The 22,551-nt window shown below is 40.6% G+C and overlaps 1 protein-coding gene across 4 annotated transcripts in view; it reads right to left on the bottom strand.

The window, feature by feature from the left end:
* The window catches only part of dennd10 (DENN domain containing 10), an 87,123-nt gene that overhangs the window by 27,169 nt on the left and 37,403 nt on the right, over nucleotides 1-22,551 (bottom strand). For all 4 annotated transcript variants that reach the window (XM_072239638.1, XM_072239637.1, XM_072239641.1 and 1 more), the window contains 4 exons: nucleotides 22,375-22,523; nucleotides 12,494-12,605; nucleotides 11,968-12,068; nucleotides 11,623-11,730 (listed from right to left, as the gene is read on the bottom strand). In XM_072239638.1, coding sequence (XP_072095739.1) covers nucleotides 11,623-11,730; nucleotides 11,968-12,068; nucleotides 12,494-12,605; nucleotides 22,375-22,523 — 470 coding nt within the window. The remainder of the gene's footprint in view (nucleotides 1-11,622; nucleotides 11,731-11,967; nucleotides 12,069-12,493; nucleotides 12,606-22,374; nucleotides 22,524-22,551) is intronic.

Here is a 22,551-nt window from a genome sequence, read left to right as displayed (position 1 = left end):
TTTTTGCCCATTAATATGCCCTCTCTTGGTCTTTTATGTTGGCTTTGATACCTCGCGTTTGTGTCACCTTGCCTTTTGAATACTTTTTCCTTTATGGGAAAAATACTTATCCGGTGCCTTACAAATTTCTCGCAGAAATTTCAGCCATTATTGCTCTGCCGTCATCCCTGGCAGTGTTCTTTTCCAATGAATTCTGGCCAACTCCTCTCTCATGCTTCTATAATTCCTTTACTCCACTGTAATATTGATATATCTGACCTGAACTTTTCCTTCTCAAATTTCAGGGTGATTCGATCATGTTATGATCACTAAGGGTTCTTTGACCTTCAGCTCTCAAATGAATTCCGGTTCATTGCACAACACCCAATGCAGAATAGCTGATCCCGAAGAGGGCTCAACCACAAGCTGCTTTATAAAGCTATCTTGTAGGCATTCCAGAAATTCCCCCTCTTGGGATAAAGCGAAATCCTAATTTTTTCCTATCTACCTATATATTAAAATTCCCCATGAATATTGTAACATTACCCTTTTGGCATGCATTTACTATCTCCAGTTGTAATTTGTAAACCACAACTTACTACTATTTGGGGGTCTGTACATATATTACTCCCAGCCAAGTCTTTTTACCCTTGCAGTTCTGAGCTCTATCCACAACAATTCATCACCTACCGACCCAATGTCACCATCATTTGATTTCATTGTTTACCAATAGAGCCAATAGAAGCATCATCAATAAAGCGGAGAAGCTTAGAGTGTGGATCAGTACTTGGAGCTATGATGTTGTGGCCATTACAGAGACTTGGATGGCTCAGGGGCAGGAATGGTGACTTAGAGTGCCAAGCTTTAGATGTTTCAGAAAGGACAGGGAGGGAGGCAAAAGAGGTGGTGGTGTGGCACTGCTGATCAGAGATAGTGTCACGGCTGCAGAAAAGGAGGAAGTCATGGAGGAATTGTCAGGGACTCTGCCTTCCGCCTGTGGACATGTAAGACACAGTGTCTTTCTGTCTGCCTTTAATTTCTCCCTTTCCTGACTTAAACTTTGAAATTTTAACTTTATTCAGTCGGATCTTGCAAAGTGATAATTATAGTTATGGCTATCTTGAGAAGCACTAAAAGGAACCCCGATACAGGTAATGGTAAGCCTAAAAAACTGACGAAGCTGTAGAGGAGACAGCCTGGGTTAATATCGATTAGAGACTCAAATGAGCTCTATCGTCGCTGAACTAACTCAACTAAAAGAAAGTCTTCTCCCTTTGGAAGAAAAAATTGATTCTTTGAGCGTGGATCTTAAAGAAGTAACTCGCAATGCGGCTGATATTTCCTCTCATCTGGAAAACGCTCAACAACGAATTGTTGATTTGGAAGCTCGTTCCCATCGGAACAATATTCGAATTGTTGGATTGAAAGGGAAATCAGAATCAGCCAACACACTGGCCTATTTTGCTAAAATGTTTCAATCTCTATTTCCCGAGGCTTTTCCACAATCGCCCGACATCGAAATAGCTCATAGAGTTGGAACTTCAGGACAAGGCAAAAATAGACATGTTATCGTGCCTTTCCTTCGTTTTCGAGACAAAGACTGTATTATTAAACTAGAAAGAAAACAAAGACTGTTTAAATTTCAAGGCTCTGAGATTCGTTTCTTTCAAGATTTTCCGTGTGAAGTTGTTCAGAAACGTTCTGAATTTGCGGCCATAATGCATATGGCTTTTCAAAAACAGATGCATCCTTTTCTTAAATATCCAGCTAAATTAAGGCTTTTCACTAAAGACTCTGGGGTTCGTATTTTAGAGAATCCAGACGATGCATTGCGTTTTATTAATTCTCTCTCTGATGAGTCTGAAGCCTGATGCTTGAAGGACCTACAATTGTTTGATCACTTCATGATATAAGAAATGATGAGATTGGAAGAATTGAGGGCTATAGAAAGTCTTGGTATTAAAATGTACCTTTATCTTTGAAATAGACTGGTTTGGACGGTTTTAATTTTAGGATATCGTATGGGATCTGTTGGAATTCTGTAGAAACTTTAAATCATTTAGAATTTCTTTCTGTTTGCTACATTTACGGACTAATTGTTTTTTTTTTGCTTTGCATGTTTTTGTTAAGAACTTTCAACTTACTATTCGGGTTTTTTTTCACTTTTTATAGATAGATGTAATAAGTTAAAGATGGCGACTGTCTTCTCTTCTGAGCAAATATTTTAAGAATTTGTTTTGGACTTATCTAATGTTATGAGGGTTACTTTCTAAACTGAAGGTCGTTTCTGTTAACTGTTTTTTCTAATTTAATTGTAATGGGTTGTATGTCGACTGTAATGAGTTGTATACTTGGGAGAGGGAGACAGATTACCTTTTTTCATCTGTACCTTTTATTTAGGCAGGTGGAGTTCTGAATTGCTTCTTATGTATTCTTTGGGGCTTGCATTGATAGATATCGACTTATTTCTGGGCTTTGTAAGTTGGGTGGGTGTTTTTCTTTTTTCTATTTCTATTTTTTATTCCCATTATGGTATTCCGGAGCATACGTAAATTGTTATTATTGTTGCTTATCACCGCCATTCACGACTACCTTATCCTGACATGCATCTAATTGTTTTCTTTAGATACAAAGTTTCATGATGTTACTTAAACAGTTAAATGTTTTAAGTTGGAATGTCCGTGGTTGGAATCATCCTATTAAACGTAAGGAAACATTTAAAATTATTAATCGATTCCAATGTGATATAATTTTTGCATAAGAGATGCATGTCAGGTTATGTGATAAAAATCGATTTTTAAAATTTTGGAAGGATCCTCAGATTCACACAAACTCTCAAAGTAAAATTAGGGGTGTTTCCATTTTTATTGATTCTAATACTCCCTTTAATCAGGAGGATATTATATCTGATATTAATGGTAGATTTTTGATTACTAAAGGAACAATTTACAATAAGAAAATGGTTTTGGTTAACATATATGGACCAAATGCTGATGATCCTTCATTTTTTAAAGATATTTTCACTCTATTACCTGATTTAAATGAATATATGTTATTGACAGGTGGAGATTTTAATACTTGCTTAAACCCTTTATTAGATAAATCACCATCTAGACATCAACTCCCTAATCGCTCAGCATCACTTATTAATTCCTTTTTAATTGATTATGGTTTAATTGAAGTCTAGAGACATATGCATCCTAGCGACAGAGAATATTCCTTTTATTCACATGTTCATAATAAGTATTTGAGAATCGACTATTTTATAGCCCTCCCTCGACTTCTATTTAATGTTCAGAAATGTGAATATGATGCAATTGGTATCTCTGATCATGTTCCCCTAAAGTTAATATTTGATTTTAAAGACGTTGTTTCTACAAGACCACCTTGGCATTTTCCAGAACATTTGTTACAAAGTTCAGATTTTGTTGAGTTTATTGAAAGTCAGATAAAAGAGTTTTTTCTCTTTAATAATACAGGAAACGTCTCAAAGTTAGTAATGTGGGATATGTTAAAAGCTTATTTACGTGGTCAGATTATTTCTTATTTAGCTAAGTTGAAGAAACAGACAAGAATGGAATTAGATAAAATTGCTAAAGATAATAAAGATGTAGATAATATCAATGCAATCTTTCCAAATGTTGATTTGTTTAAAAGAGTGAAATTACAATCACAATATAATTTATTATTAACTTATCCTATTGAAGGATATTTGCTTAAATTAAAAAGGTCAGTTTTATAATTTTGGGGATAAAAATAATAGGCTCTTAGCTTCCCAATTAAGGGCTACTAGAGCTAAAAGACAAGTTTTAAAGATTCGTAAAGATAATGGAGATATAGTAAGTAATTATGAAGATATTAATAATATTTTTCAGGATTTTTATTCTGCTCTTTATAAATCTCAGTTTCCTGCAGATCCCTCCAAAATGAAGGCTTTTTTATATAAGGTTAAATTTCCTCAAATTACTGCTGAAGATCAACAGACCCTTGATGCTCCAATTGTTGAGCATGCAATTCAGAAAGCTATATGGTCAATGCAATCAGGTAAAGCTCCTGGACTCAATAGTTATTCAGTAGGATTTTACAAAAAATTTGAAAAATTACTTTCTCCATACCTTTTGGAAATATTTCATGAATCTTTTCAGAAAGGCAATTTACTTTCTTCTTTTTATGAAGCCTCTGTTTCTGTAATCCTTAAGAAAGATAAAGATCCTACTGAATGCTCATCTAATAGACCTATTTCGTTATTAAATGTGGATGCTAAAATTCTTTCTAAGATAATGGCTAACTGTTTGGGAAACATTTTAATCTAAAATTATCTCTATGCATCAAACAGGCTTTATTAGAGGCCGTTACACTTTTTCTAATGTTTGGAGATTGATGAATATTATATATTCACCATTATCCAAAACACCCCACTATTTCCCTGAATGCAGAAAAGGCATTTGATAGAGTTGAATGGACTTATTTGTTTAATGTATTAGAGAAATTTGGCTTTGGTAATAATTTTAATGAGTGGATTCAAATGATCTATAAGAACCCTATTGCTACCGTTATTACTAATAATCTTAGGTCTCCCTTTTTTCCACTTTCACGAGGTACTCGACAACGGTGTCCATTAAGTCCTTTATTATTTAATCTTGTACTGGAGCCTTTGGCTATAACAATTCGTGAAGCTGAAAACATTCATGGTATTTCTATAAATGGGACCATACGTAAGATCTCTCTTTATGCAGATGATCTTTTGGTTTATATTTTGAATCCTGAAGAATCTATTCCTAATCTTTTGGAATTATTAAATGATTTTGGAAAATTTTCAGGATATAAACTTAATTTAAACAAAAGAGAATTGTTCCCTATAAATGTTCCTGTTTTTATATATAATGATATTCCATTTAGAATTGTGAATTCTTTTAAATATTTGGGTATTACCATTACAAAAAAATATAAGCAGACTGGGAGACCGCTTTGCTGAACACCTACACTCTGTCCGCCAGAGAAAGCAGGATCTCCCAGTGGCCACACATTTTAGTTCCACATCCCATTCCCATTCTGACACGTCTATCCACGGCCTCCTCTACTGTAAAAATGAAGCCACACTCAGGTTGGAGGAACAACACCTTATATTCCGTCTGGGTAGTCTCCAACCTGATGGCATGAACATCGACTTCTCTAACTTCCGCTAATGCCCCTCCTCCCCCTTGTACCCCATCTGTTATTTATTTTTATACACACATTCCTTCTCTCACTCTCCTTTTTCTCCTTCTGTCCCTCTGACTATACCCCTTGCCCATCCTCTGGGTTTCCCCCGCCCCTTGTCTTTCTTCCCGGACCTCCTGTCCCATGATCCTCTCATATCCCCTTTGCCAATCATCTGTCCAGCTCTTGGCTCCATCCCTCCCCCTCCTGTCTTCTCCTATCATTTTGGATCTCCCCCTCCCCCTCCCACTTTCAAATCTCTTACTAACTCTTCCTTCAGTTAGTCCTGACGAAGGGTCTCGGCCTGAAACGTCGACTGTACCTCTTCCTAGAGATGCTGCCTGGCCTTCTGCGTTCACCAGCAACCTTATTGTGTGTTGCTTGAATTTCCAGCATCTGCAGAATTCCTGTTGTTTACGTAATTACATTCGTTACATTGTTGGCAAGAAGGGCTATTTTATTGAAATGGAAAGATACCTCTGCTCCCACATTAATTCAATGGTTTTCCCAAGTAATGTTATGTCTTAGTTTGGAAATAGAACTTTTGATCCCCGATTCGATTTTGAGAGAAGGTGGGGCTCTTTTGCCAAATATTATCATTTAATTTGAATTAATTTATATGGTTTCCTTCCATTTTTATGTTATATAAATGTGATTTGGCAGTTGTTGTTGTTTTTTATTTCTTTTATATATATAGATGATTGTAAGACGTATTGCTCTGGGGGTTGGTTCCTAATGGGTTTTTTTTGTAGTGGGTTTTTTTTAGTTAGTTGGGGTTCTCTTTTTTCCTTCTTTTTCTTATTTAATTTTTTTCATTAGCATATACAAGTTTTTTTTCTTCAGCTTTATTAATTATACATATACTAATTTGTTGAACTTTTGTATTTCACAGCTGTAGAAGATTATATATCAATAAAAAGATTTTAAAAATGAAATGAAATGGAATTGTCTACGGAGTCACTGTGGGTGGAAGTTAGAAACAGGAAGGGGTCAATAACTCTATTGGGTGTTTTTTATAGAACACCCAATAGTAACAGGGACATCGAGGAGCAGATAGGGAGAAAGATTCTGGAAAGGTGTAATAACAGGGTTGTCATGGTGGGAGATTTTGGTTGGCAAAATCATTGATTGGTATCTTCCTACAGCAAGGGGTTTAGATGGGGTGGAGTTTGTAAGGTGTGTTCAGGAAGGTTTCCTGACACAATATGTAGATAAGCCTACAAAGGGAGAGGCTGTACTTGATCTGGTATTGGGAAATGAACCTGGTCAGGTGTCAGGTCTCTCAGTGGGAGAGCATTTTGGAGATAATGATCACAATTCTATCTCCTTTACCATAGCATTAGAGAGGGATAGGAACAGACAAGTTAGGGAAATGTTTAATTGGAGTAAGGTGAAATATGAGGCTATCAGGCAGGGATTTGGAAACAGATATTCTCAGGGAAATGTACGGAAGAAATGTGGCAAATGTTCAGGGAAAATTTGTGTGGGGTTCTGCATAGGTACATTCCAATGAGACAGAGAAAGGATGGTAGGGTACAGGAACTGTGGTGTAAAAAAGGCTTTTGTAAATCTAGTCAAGAAGAAAAGAAAAGCTTACAAAAGGTTCAAAAAACTAGGTAGAGGTCTAGAAGATTATAAGGCTAACAAGAAGGAGCTTCAGAATGAAAATCAGGAGAGGCAGAAGGGGACATGAGAAGGCCTTGGCGAGCAGGAATAAGGAAAACCCCAAGGCATTCTACAGGTATGTGAAGAGCAAGAGGATAAGACATGAAAGAATAGGACCAATCAAGTGTGACAGTGGAAAAATGTTTATAGAACTGGAGGAGATTGCGGAGGTACTAAAAGAATACTTTGCTTCAGTATTCACTACGGAAAATACCTTGGCGATTGTAGGAATGACTTACAACAGACTGAAAAGCTTGAGTATATAGACATTAAGAAAGAGGATGTGCTGGAGCTTTTGGAAAGCTTCAAGCTGGATAAGTCACTGGGACCAGATGAGTCATACCCCAGGCTACTGTGGGAGGCGAGGAAGGAGATTGCTGATCCTCTGCCAATGATCTTATTATCATCAATGGGGACGAGAGAGTTTCTGGAGGATTGGAGAGTTGCAGGTGTTGTTCCCTTATTCAAGAAGGGTAGTAGAGGTTGCCCAAGAAATTATAGACCAGTGAGTCTAACTTCAGTGGTTGGTAAGTTGATGGAGAAGGTCCTGAGAGGCAGGATTTATCAACATTTGGAGAGGCATAATATGATAAGGAGTAGACAGCATGGCTTTGTCAAAGGCAGTTTGTGCCTTACAAGCCTGATTGAATTTTTTGAGGATGTGACTAAACACATTGATGAAGGTAGAGCAGTAGATGTAGTGTATATGGATTTCAGCAAGGCATTTGATAAGGTACCTCATGCAAGGCTTATTGAGAAGGTAAGGAGGCATGGAATCCAAGGGGACATTGCTTTGTGGATCCAGAATTGGCTTGCCCACAGAAGGCAAAGAGTGGTTGTAGATGGGTCATATTCTGCATGGAGGTTGGTGACCAGTGGTGTGCCTCAGGGATCTGTTCTGGGACCCCTACTCTTCGTGATTTTTATAAATGACCTGGATAAGGAAGTGGAGGGATGGGTTAGTAAATTTGCTGATGACACAAAGGTTGGGGGTGTTGTGGATAGTGTGGAGGGCTGTCAGAGGTTACAGCGGAACATCGATAGGATGCAAAACTGGGCTGAGAAGTGGCAGATGGAGTTCAACCCAGATGTGTGAGGTGGTTCATTTTGGTAGGTCAAATATGATGGCAAAATATAGTATTAATAGTAAGACACTTGGCAGTGTGGAGGATCAGAGGGATCTTGGGGTGCAATTCCATAGGACACTCAAAGCTGCTGCGCATGTTGACTCTGTGGTAAGTAAACATACAGTGCATTGGCCTTCATCAACTGTGGTACTGAGTTCAAGAGCCGAGAGGTAATGTTACAGCTTTATAGGACCCTGGTCAGACCCCACTTGGAGTTCTGTGCTCAGTTCCGGTTATGTCACTACAGGGATGATGTGGAAACTTTAGAAAGGGTGCATAGGAGATTGCCAAGGATGTTGCCTGGATTGGGGAGCGTGCCTTATGAGAATAGGTTGAGTGAACTTGGCCTTTTCTTCTTGCAGAGACAGTGGATGAGGGATGAATAAGATGATGAGAGGCATTGATCGTCTGGATAGTCAGAGGCTTTTTCCCAGGGCTGAAATGGCCAGCACTAGAGGGCACAGTTTTAAGGTTCTTGGAAGTAGGTAAAGAGGAGATGTCAGGGCTAAGTTTTTTTACGCAGAGAGTGGTGAGTGCGTGGAATGGGCTGCTGGTGACGGTGGTGGATGCTGATACGATAGGGTCATTTAAGAGACTCCTGGATGGGTACATGGAGTTTAGAAAAATAAAGGCCTATGGGTAACCCTAGGACATTTCTAAAGTAAGGACATGTTCGGCACAGCGTCGTGGGCCGAAGGGCCTGTATTATGCCGTAGATTTTCTCTGTTTCTAATCACGCCACCCTTTTTGCCTACATGCCTGTTCTTTTGACAACATCGAAAAGGGTGAATATAAGGCTGAAGGTATTATATTTGAACGCACACAGTATATGGAATAAGGTAGATGAACTTGCAGCACAGCTTCAGATTAGCATGTATAATATTGTAGGCTTCACTGAATCAAGGCTGAACAAGATTATAGCTGGGAGCTTAATGTCCAAGGATACACATTGCACTAAAAGGACAGGCAGGAAGGCTGAGCATGTGGCATTGTTCTGCTGGTAAGAAATAAAATCAAATCATTAGAAAGAAGTGACATAGGGTCAGAAGGTGTTAGCCTTTCTTTGTTTTGATTTCCTCTCTTCTTAAGGACTGGAGTGACATTTGCAAATTTCCAGTCCTTCAGAGCCATGCCAGAATCAAGTGATTCTTGAAAGATCATGACCAACGCTTCGGCTATCTTTTCAGCAACCTCTCTCAGAACTCTGGGATGTAGTCCATCTGGTCCAGTTAACTTATCCACCTTCAGACCCTTCAGGTGGCCAAGCACTTTTTCCTTTGTAATAGCAATGGCACTCACTTCTGCTCCCTGACACTCATGGACCTCTGGCGCACTGCTAGTGTCCGCCACAGTGAAGAACGATACAAAGTACCCATTAAGTTCAGCTGCCATTTCTTTGTCCCACATTACTATCTCAACAGCATCATTTTCCAGTGGTCCAATATCAATCTCACCTTCGTTTTACTCTTTATATAATTGAAAAAACTTTTAGTAGCCTGCTTTATATTATCGGCTAGTTTGCCCTCATATTTCATCTTTTCCTTCCTTATAGCATTTTTAGTTGCCTTTAGTTGGATGTTAAAAACTTCCTACTCACTTTTGCTACCTTATATGCCCTTTCCTTGGCTTTTATGGGGTCCTTAACTTCCCTTGTCAGCCATGGTTGCCTATCCCTGCCACTTAAGAACTTCTTCTGTGGGACATATCTATCGTGCACCTTGTGAACATTCCCAGAAAATTCAGATATCTCTGCTCTACTGTCATCTCTGCCAGTATCCTCTTCCAATCTATCTAGGCAAACTCCTCTCTCATGCCTCTGTAATTCCTTTTATTCCATTGCGAAACTGATATATGTGACTTATGCTTCTCCCTGTCAAATTGCAGTATGAATTCATATTATGATCACTGCCTCCTAAGGGTTCCTTTACATTAAGTTCCCTAATAAGATCTGGGTTATTACACAACACCCAATCTAATATGGCCTTTCCTCAAACAGGCTCAAGCACAAGCTGCTCTAAAAAGTCATCTTGTAGGCATTCAACAAATTCCCTCTCTTGCGATCTGACACCAACCTGATTTTTCCAATCCCCTTGCATATTGAAGTCCCCTATTACAATTATGTCACTACCCCCTTATCCCTCTGCAATCACAATCCCACATCTTGGCTACTACTTGGAGGCCTATATATGATTCCTATCATGGTTTTTTTACTCTTGCAGTTTAACTCCACCCACAAAGATTCAACATTCTCTGACCCTATGTCCCCTCTTTTTAAAGATGTAATTCCATCTCTTACCAATAGAGCCACACCACCGCCCATACCTTCCTGCCTGTCCCTTTGATATAAAGTATATCCTTTAACGTTGAACTCACAACTGCGACCTCCTTTCAGCCATGACTCAGTGCTTCCCACAACATTATACTGAGGAATAATGTTCCACCTTCAAGAAGGGAGGGAGGCAGAAGAAAGTAAATTATAGGCGTGTTCGCCTCACTTCAGTCACTCAGAAGATGTTGGAGTCTTTTATTAAGGATGAGACATGTGACAAAACAGGCCAAAGTCAGCATGGTTTCCTCAAGGAGAAAAGTTTGCCTGACAAACCTGTTGGAATTGTTTGAGGAAATAATAGGTAGGATAGACAATGGATGTTGTTTATTTGAATTTTCAGAAAAGTTTTGACAAGATGCCTGTATTAGCTGGAGTTTACATGAATGAGAGGGTGGATCTCATTGAAACCCACAGAATATTGAAGAGCCTAGGTAGAGTGGATGTGGAGAGGATGTCTCCTGTAATGGGACCAGAGGACACAGCCTTAGAATAGAGGGACAACCATTTAGAACAGAGATGAGGAGGAATTTCTTTAGCCAGAGGAAGGTAAATCTGTGGCATTCATTGCTACAGATGGCTGAGCAGGCCAAGTCATTAGGTATATTTAAGGCGGAGGTTGATGAATTCTTAATTAGTCATGGTGTCAAGCTTATGGAAAGAAAATGAGAGAATGTGGTTCCAAGGTATAATTATGGACTGGCAGAGCAGACTCAATCGGCCAAGTGGCCTAATTGTGCTCCTGTATCTTATGGTCTCATAACAGTGCTTTTTTTAAAATATATCTGGCACTTTTAACAGGATAAAACATGACAAGCAACCTCACAGGAACATATTGAACACAACTTGTCACCAAAGCATAAGAGAAAATGGAGACATAAAAGACTCCAGATTCTGGAATCTGGGGCAAAAGGCAAGATTGTCCATGGAGAGAAATTGACAAGGTAATGTTTATGCCAGACCCTTAACCTTGACTGGTCACTTCATCAAAACTAAAGATAAAATGTTACAGCAGATTTAAAACCTGAATTATGGAAAGAATTCTTAAGATACTATATTGTAAAAGAGGAGAAAGAAGTTGAAAGATTTGGGGAGGTTATTCTAGAATGTATAGGATTAGCCACCATGTAATTTTGAAAAGGCACAACTTGACAGAATCGGAGAAGATGTTTTAGGTTAGGAATAGGTCACAGAGAAAGAGAGTATGAAGACAATGATGAACACTGTAAATTTGTTATGTAGGTGTTGCAGGAGCTTATGGTAGATGAGGAACAGGAATCTGCTGAAACAAAACCATATTAATAAAGACAGAAACGACAATGATACCTTTAGCATGGGGTGCGATGATGATTTCACTTTCCACCAGATTCACAAACACATCGTAGATGTCTGGCCGGTCAGTCACCTTTAAGTCTGTGAAACCAGCCACATAACCTGAGTGTGAAGTAAAAACATCTGTCAGAATTATTTGCAAGGTGTTGGGATGTTTATTGTCATTACAGGAAACTAATCAATCCTTATTGCTGAATGAATGGTCAGTTAGACATCTTAAAGTATCCCAAATTTTCAAAATAAACTTTTCCTTTAAAGTACTGCATTAACTGCATTTCAAAATTGGATTAACTATAGTAAAACATTTCAAGCACATTTTCAACAAAAATGAACTCTTACCAGTGCAAGCTTTCAATGCCTCCAGCTCATCATGATTTAGATGCATGTAAGGATGAAGTATGGACCAATCCTGCCTATGCCAAATGAATGTGGGCAAAGTCCTAGAGCATAAAATATAAAAAAGTAAAATGAGTATCTGAATACCTCTTACATCTAGCAAAGTTATGCAGCATTTCTGTCTATGCTCTTAAATGTCAACTGTCATGTTTAAAAGGAGAAATAAAACTATTTCCTTCCTTTTTTTGTTTTCCTGGTCCCTCTACACAGTAGGAGTTAAGGATCCATAAATGTTACCTTACAACATTTTCCCAGCATATTAGTTCTACTGACCTACATTTCTCCACTTGGAGTGCCTCAGCAATGTCTATTGTTATTGAGGGAAGAAAGCAGGGTTTAAATGTCCTGAGATAAGCAAAAACAAAATAATTTCAAATGCCAAAAGAGGAAAATTTGATGGTATGAAAAATAAAATATAGCCAGTCAAAAGCACAGCCTGCCTTATTTGTGCTCTACATGTTGCTTTCACCTGGTAAATTCCTGCAAAGCTTCGATGCGAGGGTGATAGACCACAACCCTCTTCTTCAGCATGAGTCCCGTGTACAGAATGATAGTTTCCATTCCAAACTGACTCACTATATCTGGAAAGAAAATGCATTCCATTGAAACAAAAAAAAACCTTCTGTCTTACACTGTTAATAAATTAACCTTCTTTATGTATTAGTCAGAACTTCATCATTTATTTAACACTCAGAAAGGCCAAACCTCCTGGGAACTATAAAAATCATCCTTGCTGATCCCAGGTTTGAACCTCTACTGGTATCATTGGAGTCTTGATAATCTTGGAGGAGTTTGGCAAGAGTTACGTAGGAATATTTGAGTAAATAGCAACGGTGATCCTTATCCCCGATTCTGTCAGTCTTCTTGGGCAAGAATTTACATACATGGATGCGGAATGTGAATTTATTCCCATCTAATTTGCAATTTAAACTTCAAACTGCTGTACCTGAGTTGCAGACAAGGCAGATAAAATGGTGGATCATAGCAGTGTTTAAAAAAGACCATAATGCAAAATTAGACCATTCAGCCCATTGAATCCTCTTCAACATCCCATGATGGCCGGTTGATTATCCATCTCAGCCCTATTCTCCTGTCTTAAGACTATAAGACCACAAGACATAGGAACAGAATTAGGCAATTCAGCCCATCGAGTCTGCTCCACCATTCCATCATGGCTGATCCCAAATCCCACTCAACCGCATACATCTGCCTGTTCGCCACATCCTTTGATGCCCTGACCGATCAGGAAACAATCAACCTCCACCTTAAATATACCCACGGACTTGGCCTCCACAGCAGCCTATGGCAGAGCATTCCACAGATTCACTATTCTCTGGCTACAAAAAGTTATTCCTTACCTCTGTTCTAAAAGGTCACCCTTCAATTTTGAGGCTATGCCCTCTAGTTCTGGATACCCCACCACAGGAAACATCCTCTCCACATCCACCTTATCTAGTCCTTTCAACATTCCATAGGTTTCAATGAGAACCCCCCTGCATTCTTCTAAATTCTAGTGAGTACAGGCCCAAAGCTGCCAAACGCTCCTCATATGTTAACCCCTTCATTCCTGGAATCATCCTCATGAACCTCCTCTGGACTCTCTCTAATGACAGCACATCTTTTCTGAGATATGGGGCCCAAAACTGTTGACAGTACTCCAAGTGCAGCCTGACTAATGTCTTACAAAGCCTCAGCATTATCTCTTGTTGATATTAAGGGAGAGGAGGTGTTAGAGTTGTTAAAATACATTAGGACAGATAAGTCCCTGGGGGCTGACGGAATATTCCCCAGGCTAGCCTCTGGCTAGGAGCTTTATGTCCTCGTTGTCCACAGGAATAGTACCGGAGGATTGGAGGGAGGCGAATGTTGTCCCCTTGTTCAAAAATGGTAGTTGGGATAGTCCGTGTAATTATAGACCAGTGAGCCTTACGTCTGTGGTGGAAACGCTGTTGGAAAAGATTCTTAGAGATAGGATCTATAGGCATTTAGAGAATCATGGTCTGATCAGAGACAGTCAGCATGGCTTTGTGAAGAGCAGATCATGTCTAACAAGCCTGATAGAGTTCTTTGAGGAGGTGACCAGGCATATAGATGAGGGTAGTGCAGCGGATGTAATCTATATGGATTTTAGTAAGGCATTTGACAAGGTTCCACATGGTAGGCTTATTCAGAAAGTTAGGAGGCATGGGATCCAGGGAAGTTTGGCCAGGTGGATTCAGAATTGGCTTGCCTGCAGAAGGCAGAGGGTGGTAATGGAGGGAGTACATTCAGATGGGAGGATTGTGACTAGTGGTGTCCCACAAGGATCTGTTCTGGGTCCTCTACTTTTCGTGATTTTTATTAACGACCTGGATGTGGGGGTAGAATGGTGGGTTGGCAAGTTTGCAGGCGACACAAAGGTTGGTGGTGTTGTAGATAGTGTAGAGGATTGTCAAAGATTGCAGAGAGACATTGATAGGATGCAGGAGTGGGCTGACAGGTGGCAGATGGAGTTCAACCCGGAGAAATGTGAGGTGGTACACTTTGGAAGGACAAACTCCAAGGCAGAGTACAAAGTAAATGGCAGGATACTTGGTAGTGTGGAGGAGCAGAGGGACCTCGGGGTACATGTCCATAGATCCCTGAAAGATAGGGTAGTTAAGAAAGCTTATGGGGTATTAGCTTTCATAAGTTGAGGGATGGAGTTTAAGAGTCGCAATGTAATGATGCAGCTCTATAAAACTCTGGTTAGGCCACACTTGGAGTACTATGTCCAGTTCTGGTCACCTCACTATAGGAAGGATGTGGAAGCATTGGAAAGGGTACAGAGGAGATTTACCAGGATGCTGCCTGGTTTAGAGAGTATGCATTATGATCAGAGATTAAGGGAGCTAGGGCTTTACTCTTTGGAGAGAAGGAGGATGAGAGGAGACATGATAGAGGTGTACAAGATAATAAGAGGAATAGATAGAGTGGATAGCCAGCACCTCTTCCCCAGGGCACCACTGCTCAGTACAAGAGGACCTGGCTTTAAGGTAAGGGGTAGGAAGTTCAAGGGGGATATTAGAGGAAGGTTTTTTACTCAGAGAGAGGTTGGTGCGTGGAATGCACTGCCTGAGTCAGTGGTGGAGGCAGATACACTAGTGAAGTTTAAGAGACTACTAGACAGATATATGGAGGAATTTAAGGTGGGGACTTATATGGGAGGCAGGATTTGAGGGTCGGCACAACATTGTGGACCAAAGGGCCTGTACTGTGCTGTACTATTCTATGTTCTATGTTCTTTGCTTTTATATTGTATTCCCCTTGAAATAAATGCCAACATTGCATTTGCCTTCTTTACCACAGACCCAACCTGTAAATTAACCTTCCGCGCGTCTTGCATGAGGACTCCTAAGTACCTCTGCACCTCTGGAGCTTGAACCATCTCCCCATTTAGATAATAGTTCACACCATTGTTCTTCACCAAAATGCATTATCATATATTTCCCAGCACTGTATTCCATCTGCCATTTTGTTTTGCCCATTTTTTCAATTTGTCCAAGTCCAGCTACAACTGCATTGCTTCTTCAACACTACCTAACACCGCCCCCTCCACCTATCTTTGTATCAATCGCAAACTTTGCCTCAAAGCCAACAATTCCATTATCTAAATTATTGACAAACAGTGTGAAAAGTAGCAGTCTAAATACTGACCCCTGAGGAACACCACTAGTCACTGGCAGCCAACCAGAAAAGGCCCCCTTTATTCCCACTCGCTGCCTCCTGCCTGTCAGCCATTCCTCTATCCATGCCAGTATCATTCCTGTGACGCCACAGAATTTTATCTTGTTAAGCAGCCTCATGTGTGGCACATCATTAAATGCATTCTGAAAATCCAAGTAAATGACATCCACTGCTTCTCCTTTGTCCACTCTGCTTGTTACTTCCTTGAAGAACTTTAACAGATCTGTCAGGCAAGATTTCCCTTGACAGAAACTATGCTGACTTGGACTTATTTCATCATTTGTCTCCAAGTACCTCAAACCTCATCATTAATAAAAGACACCAACACTTTCCCAACCACTGAGGCTAGGCTAACTGGCCTATTAATTTCCTTCTTTTGCCTTCCTCCCTTCTTAAAGAGTGGAGTGACATTTGCAATCTTCCAGTCCTCTTGGACCATGTCAGAATCAAGTGATTCTTGAAAGATCATGACCACTGCATCCATTATCTCTTCAGCAAACTCTCTCAGGTCTCTGGGATTTAGTCTATCTGATCCAGGTGACTTATCCACCTTAAGACCTTTGTGTTTGCCTGGCACTTTTTCCTTTGTAATAGTAATGACACTCACTCCTGCTCCCTGACACTCATGGGCCTCTGGCATACTGCCAGTGTCTTCCACAGTGAAGACATGCAAAGTAACCAATAGGTTCATCTGCCATTTCTTTGACTCTCATTACTACCTTACCAACATCATTTTCCCTCTGTCCCTCTGACTATACCCCTTGCCCATCCTCTAGGTTTCCCCCCCCACACCTTTTCCTTCTCCCTGGGCCTCTTGTCCCATGATCCTCTCATATCCCTTTTGCCAATCAACTGTCCTGCTCTTGGCTCCATCCCTCCCCCTCCTGTCTTCTCCTGTCATTTTGGATCTCCCCCTCCCCCTCTCACTTTCAAATCTCTTACTAGCTCTTCCTTCAGTTAGTCCTGATGAAGGGTCTCAGCCCGAAACGTCGACTGTACCTCTTCCTAGAGATGCTGCCTGGCCTGCTGCGTTCACCAGCAACTTTGATGTGTGTTGTTTGAATTTCCAGCATCTGCAGAATTCCTCATGTTTGCGCAATTATACCAGTGCCTAAGGAGAATAATGTGAGCTGCCTTAATGACTATCGCCTGGCAGCACTCACATCTACAGTGATGAAATGCTTTGAGAGGTTGGTCATGACTAGACTGAACTCCTGCCTTAGCAAGGACCAGGACCCATTGCAATTTGCCTATCATCACAATAGGTCAACGACAGATGCATTTCAATGGCCCTTCACACAGCTTTAGACCACCTGGACAACACAAACACCTATGTCAGGATGCTGTTCATCGACTACAGCTCAGCATTTAATACCATCATTTCCACAATCCTGATTGAAAAGTTATAGAACCTGGGCCTTTGTACCTCCCTCTGCAATTGGATCCTCAATTTCCTAACTGGAAGACCACAATCTGTGCAGATTGGTGATAACATCTCCACCTCGCTGACGATCAACACCGGTGCACCTCAGGGGTATGTACTTAGCCCACTGCTCTACTCTCTATATATACATGATTGTGTGGCTAGGCATAGCTCAAGTACCACCTACAAATTTGCTGATGATACCATTGTTGGTAGAATCTCAGGGTGAGATATGCCAACTAGTGGAGTGGTGTCACAGCAACAACCTGGCACTCAATGTCAGTAAGACTTCAGGAAGGGTAAGATGAAGGAACACATGCCAATTCTCATAGAGGGATCAGAAGTGGAGAGAGTGAGCAGTTTCAAGTTCCTGAGTGTCAAGATCTCTGAATACCTAACCTGGTCCCAACATATCAATGCAGTTATAAAGAAGGCAAGACAGTGAGTATATTTCATTAGAAGTTTGAAGAGATTTGGTATGTCAACACATACAGTCAAAAACTTCTATAGATGTACTGTGGAGAGCATTCTGACAGGCTGCATCACTGTCTGGTATGGAGAGGGGGGTGTTGCTACTGCACAGGACCAGAAGAAGCTGCAGAGGGTTGTAGATTTAGTCAGCTCCATCTTGAGTACTCGCCTACAAAGTACCCAGGACACCTTCAAGAATCGGTGTCTCAGAAAGACAGCGTCCGTTATTGAGGACCTCCAGCACCCAGGGCATGCCCTTTTCTCACTGTTACCATCAGGTAGGAGGTACAGAAGCCTGAAGGCACACACTCAGCAATTCAGGAACAGCTCCTTCCCTTCTGCCATCTGATTCCTAAATGGACATTGAACCCTTGAACACTACCTCACTTTTTTGAAAATATATTATTTCTGTTTTTGCACGATTTTTAATTTATTCAATATATGTATTCTGTAACTGATTTACTTACATATTTATTATTATTTTTTTTTTTTCTTCTTCTAGATTATGTATTGCATTGCTGCTAAGCTAACAGATTTCACGACATATGCTGGCGATAATAAACCTGATTCTGATATATAACCTTGAGATTCATCTCCATACAGGCAGCCACAACACAAAGAAATCCAATAGCACCCATTGAAAAAGACTGTCAAACACAAATGTGCAGGAAAAAAACAAATCATGCAAATAATCAAAGTCAGCAAATAACATTCAGAACTGAAGTTCACAAAAATGAGTCCACAGTCACATCACAGCCAATCCAGGAGCTCATGAGTTGCAGGTCACAACCTCAATTCAGCACAGAGACAAGCAAACCTCACTGATAGCAAGCTGAACACCAGCCCATCCCTAATCTCCAGCCCTGACACTGCAAATTTTTCAATCGGGCCTGGCACTCAAATCAACTAAAAAGCAGGTCATTCCTTGCTCTCGGACCTGGGATCCGGGATCCAACACCTCAATTCAGTCCATGCCTGACCTTTCCAATCTGGCCTGGCATTCAAATCAACCAAAGAGCGGGTCATTCCTCGCTTTTGAACCTGGATCCCAGGATCTAACATCTCAATTCAGCCCGTACCTGACCTTTCCACACTGGCCTGCACTTGAATCAGTCAAACATGGGCTTGTTCTTTGCTCTTGATCCCCGGCCCCACTGCTTCGACTCTGCCTTGCTTTAGCTCTGCTGCTTCGAAGCGCCTCTGTCCGCTCCAACAAAGGCTAAACATTGGCTCTTGAACATCTTTCTTGACTTCTGAAAGAATCTTGGATAAAAATCATCAGAGTCTAGCAGATTCTGGGTTTGAGTGAGCAGAAGTCAAGCCTTAGGAGTGTCTGCGACAGAGACCATAATCACAGAACAGTACAGCAGAATGTCTGAGACAGAGACCATAATCACAGAACAGTACAGCAGAGTGTCTGAGACAGAGACCATAATCACAGAACAGTACAGCAGAGTGTCTGAGACAGAGACCATAATCACAGAACAGTACAGCAGAGTGTCTGAGACAGAGACCATAATCACAGAACAGTACAGCAGAGTGTCTGAGACAGAGACCATAATCACAGAACAGTACAGCAGAGTGTCTGAGACAGAGACCATAATCACAGAACAGTACAGCAGAGTGTCTGAGACAGAGACCATAATCACAAACCAGTACAGCAGAGGCCTGAGACAGAGACCATAATCACAGAACAGTACAGCAGAGTGTCTGAGACAGAGACCATAATCACAGACCAGTACAGCAGAGGCCTGAGACAGAGACCATAATCACAGAACAGTACAGCAGAGTGTCTGAGACAGGGACCATAATCACAGAACAGTACAGCAGAGTGTCTGCGACAGAGTCCACTTGTGCTGGCAGCTCACTCCACAGCCACATCACTCTCTGAGTGAAGAAGATCCCTCTGATTCCCTTTAAATATTTCACCTTTCACCCTAAACCTATGACCTCTATCTCTAGTCTCACCCAACCTCAGGGGAAAAATCCTACATGCATTCACCCTATCTATACCCCTCAAAATTTTGTAAACCTCTATAAGATCTTCCATCATTCTCCTGTGCTCCAGGGAATACAAACCTAACCTATTTAACCTTTCCATAATACTCTGGTTCTCAACTCCCGGCAAAAGCCTTGTAAATTTTTCTCTGCATCCTTTCAAGCTTACTGACATCTTTCGTGTAGGTAGGTGACCAGAACACAATACTCCAGACTTGGCTTCACCGACATCTTATACAACTTCAACACTACATTCTAACTTCTGTATTTAATGCCCCGATGAAGGCTATTGTGCCAAGGCTTTCTTTGCGACCCTATCTTGCTGTGATGCTATTTTCAAGGATAATGATCTGTATCCCCAATCCCTCTGCTCTACCTCACAACTCAGAGCCTTACCATTCACTGTGTAAGTCTTACCATGGTTTAAAGATATTAAGTGCAATTATGAAGAAAGCATGGCAGCACCAAAGCAGGATCCACCATCAGGGAGGCCATGCTCTCTTCTCACTGCTGCTGAAGGTACAGAAAACTCAAGATCCACACCACCATGTAAGGAACAGTGTTAACCTTCAACCATCAGGCTCTTAAACCAGAGGGGATAACTTCACTCACCCCATCACTGAACTGACCGATGGACTCCGTTTCAAGGACTCTTCGTCGCTTGGTTGTGGTATTTATTGCTTATTTAGTTATCATTTTTTTTCTTTTGTATTTGCAGTTGGTTGTCTCTTGCAGATTGGTTGTCTGTCTGTCCTGTTGGGTGCAATCTTTCACGATTCTATTATGTTTCTTGGATTTACTCAGTATGCCCACAGGAAAATGAATCACAGGATATGGTGACATATATGTACTTTAATAATAAATTCACTTTGAACCTCCCAACTCATCCCATAGCACTCATATCTACAGTGAGGAAATGCTTTGAGAGGCTGGTCATGGCTAGAATCAACTCTTGTCTCATCAAGAACCCACAGTAATTTGCACAATACCACAATAAATCTATGGCAGATACAATCTGAATGGCTCCTTCACACGGCCCTAGATGATCTGGACAATAGAAATACCTATGTCAGGATGCTATTTATTGACTATTGCTCAGCGTTTAACACCATCATTCCCACAGTCCTGATTGATACGCTACAGAACCTAGGCCTCTGTACCTCCCTCTGCAATTGGATCCTTGACTTCCTAACTGGAAGACCACAATCTGTGTGGATTGGTAATAATATCTCCTTCTTGCTGATGATCAACACTGGTGCACCTCAGGGATGTGTGCTTAGTCCACTGCTCTACTCTCTCTATACCCATGACTGTGTGGCTAGGCATAGATCAAATGCCATCTATAAATTTGCTGATGATACAACCATTGTTGGTTGAATCTCAGACGGAGATGAGAGGGCGCACAGGAGCGAGGTATACCAGCTAGTTGAGTGGTGTCACAGCAACAGCCTTGCACTCAACGTCAGTAAGACCAAAGAGCTGACTGTGGACACTTCGGGAAGGGTAAGATGAGGAAACACAAACCAATCCTCATAGAGGGATCAGAAGTGGAGAGTGGACAGTTTCAAGTTCCTGGGTGTCAAGAGGATCTAACGTGGTCCCAACATATCGATGCAGCTATATAGAAAGCAAGACAGCAGCTATATTTCATTAGGAGTTTAAGGAGTTTTGGCTTGTCACCTAAAACACTCAAAAGCTTCTAATTCCGCTGCTGTGTCTTCTGGTCTAGCAGGTACCATGGAAAGCATTTTGACAGGCTGCATTACAGTCTGGTATGGGGGGATGACTACTTCACAGGACTGAAAGAAGTTACAGAAAGTTGTAAATTAGTCAGCTCCATCTTGGGTACTAGCCTCCATAGTATCCAAGACATCTTCCTGCGGGCACACATTGTGATTCAGGAAAAGATTCTTCCTCTCTGCCATCCAATTCCTAAATGGACATTGAACCCATGAACACTACTATTATTACTGTTTTTGCATTATTTTTAATTTAACTATTTAATATGCATATATACTTATTGTAATTGACTTACTTATATATATTTCTATATTATCATGTATTGTATTGCACTGCTTCCACTACGTTAACAAATTTCACAACATATGCTGGTGATATTAAACCTGATTCTGATTCTAATTCTAAGTGAAACACCTCACACATGTCTGCATTAAACTCCATATGCCATTTTTCAAACCATTTCTCAACTGGTCAAGATCATACTGCAAACTTCAGTCGCTTTCTTACACTCCCAGTTTTCATGTCAGCCACAAATCTGCTGATGCAGTTTACCACATTATCAGCTAAATCTTTATTATAGATAATAAACAACAATAGACCCAACAACAATCCCTACGGCACACCAGTTGTACAGTCAGAGAGACAATCATTATTACAACTCCTTGGCCACTGTTGAATCCAATTGACTATTTTATCCTCAGTGCAAAGCAACTTAACCTTCTGGACCAGCCTCCCAAGTCAAAGGCCTTGCCAAAGTCCATGTTGAGAACATCTACCACCTTTCCTTCATCAACTTTCTTGGCAACTTCCTATGAGATCCAGATATCTTATAGAGATCCTATAAGTGGCTGAGAGAGCCCCAGAGGTACAGAGACCATGGAAGTAATCAGAAGTGGGTCAGATGATCTGGCTCATTATAGTACAAGCCTGATATTGCAGAATTCTCAATTTCCTCAATATTTTTAAGTAAGACTTTATTTGTATCATAAACTTCTGCAATTTACTGTGTTTACCTTTGACAGATCCAGCAAGATATGCCTTTTTAGCATCATAGTCCTTCGTAAAAAATGACCCATTCTCTTCACTTTGACAAATGCCATTTGTAACAACAGAAATGTAGCCTTCCATTATTCTGGCAGGATTACCGTATTTCATGTACGTCCTACAGAAAAATAAACATATTTAGATTA

The sequence above is a fragment of the Mobula birostris genome, chromosome 21, assembly GCF_030028105.1.
Source record: "Mobula birostris isolate sMobBir1 chromosome 21, sMobBir1.hap1, whole genome shotgun sequence".
Classification (NCBI taxonomy): domain Eukaryota; kingdom Metazoa; phylum Chordata; class Chondrichthyes; order Myliobatiformes; family Myliobatidae; genus Mobula; species Mobula birostris.
Note: the sequence above shows the minus strand (reverse complement) of the source record. Positions and strands in the feature narration are given on the sequence as shown.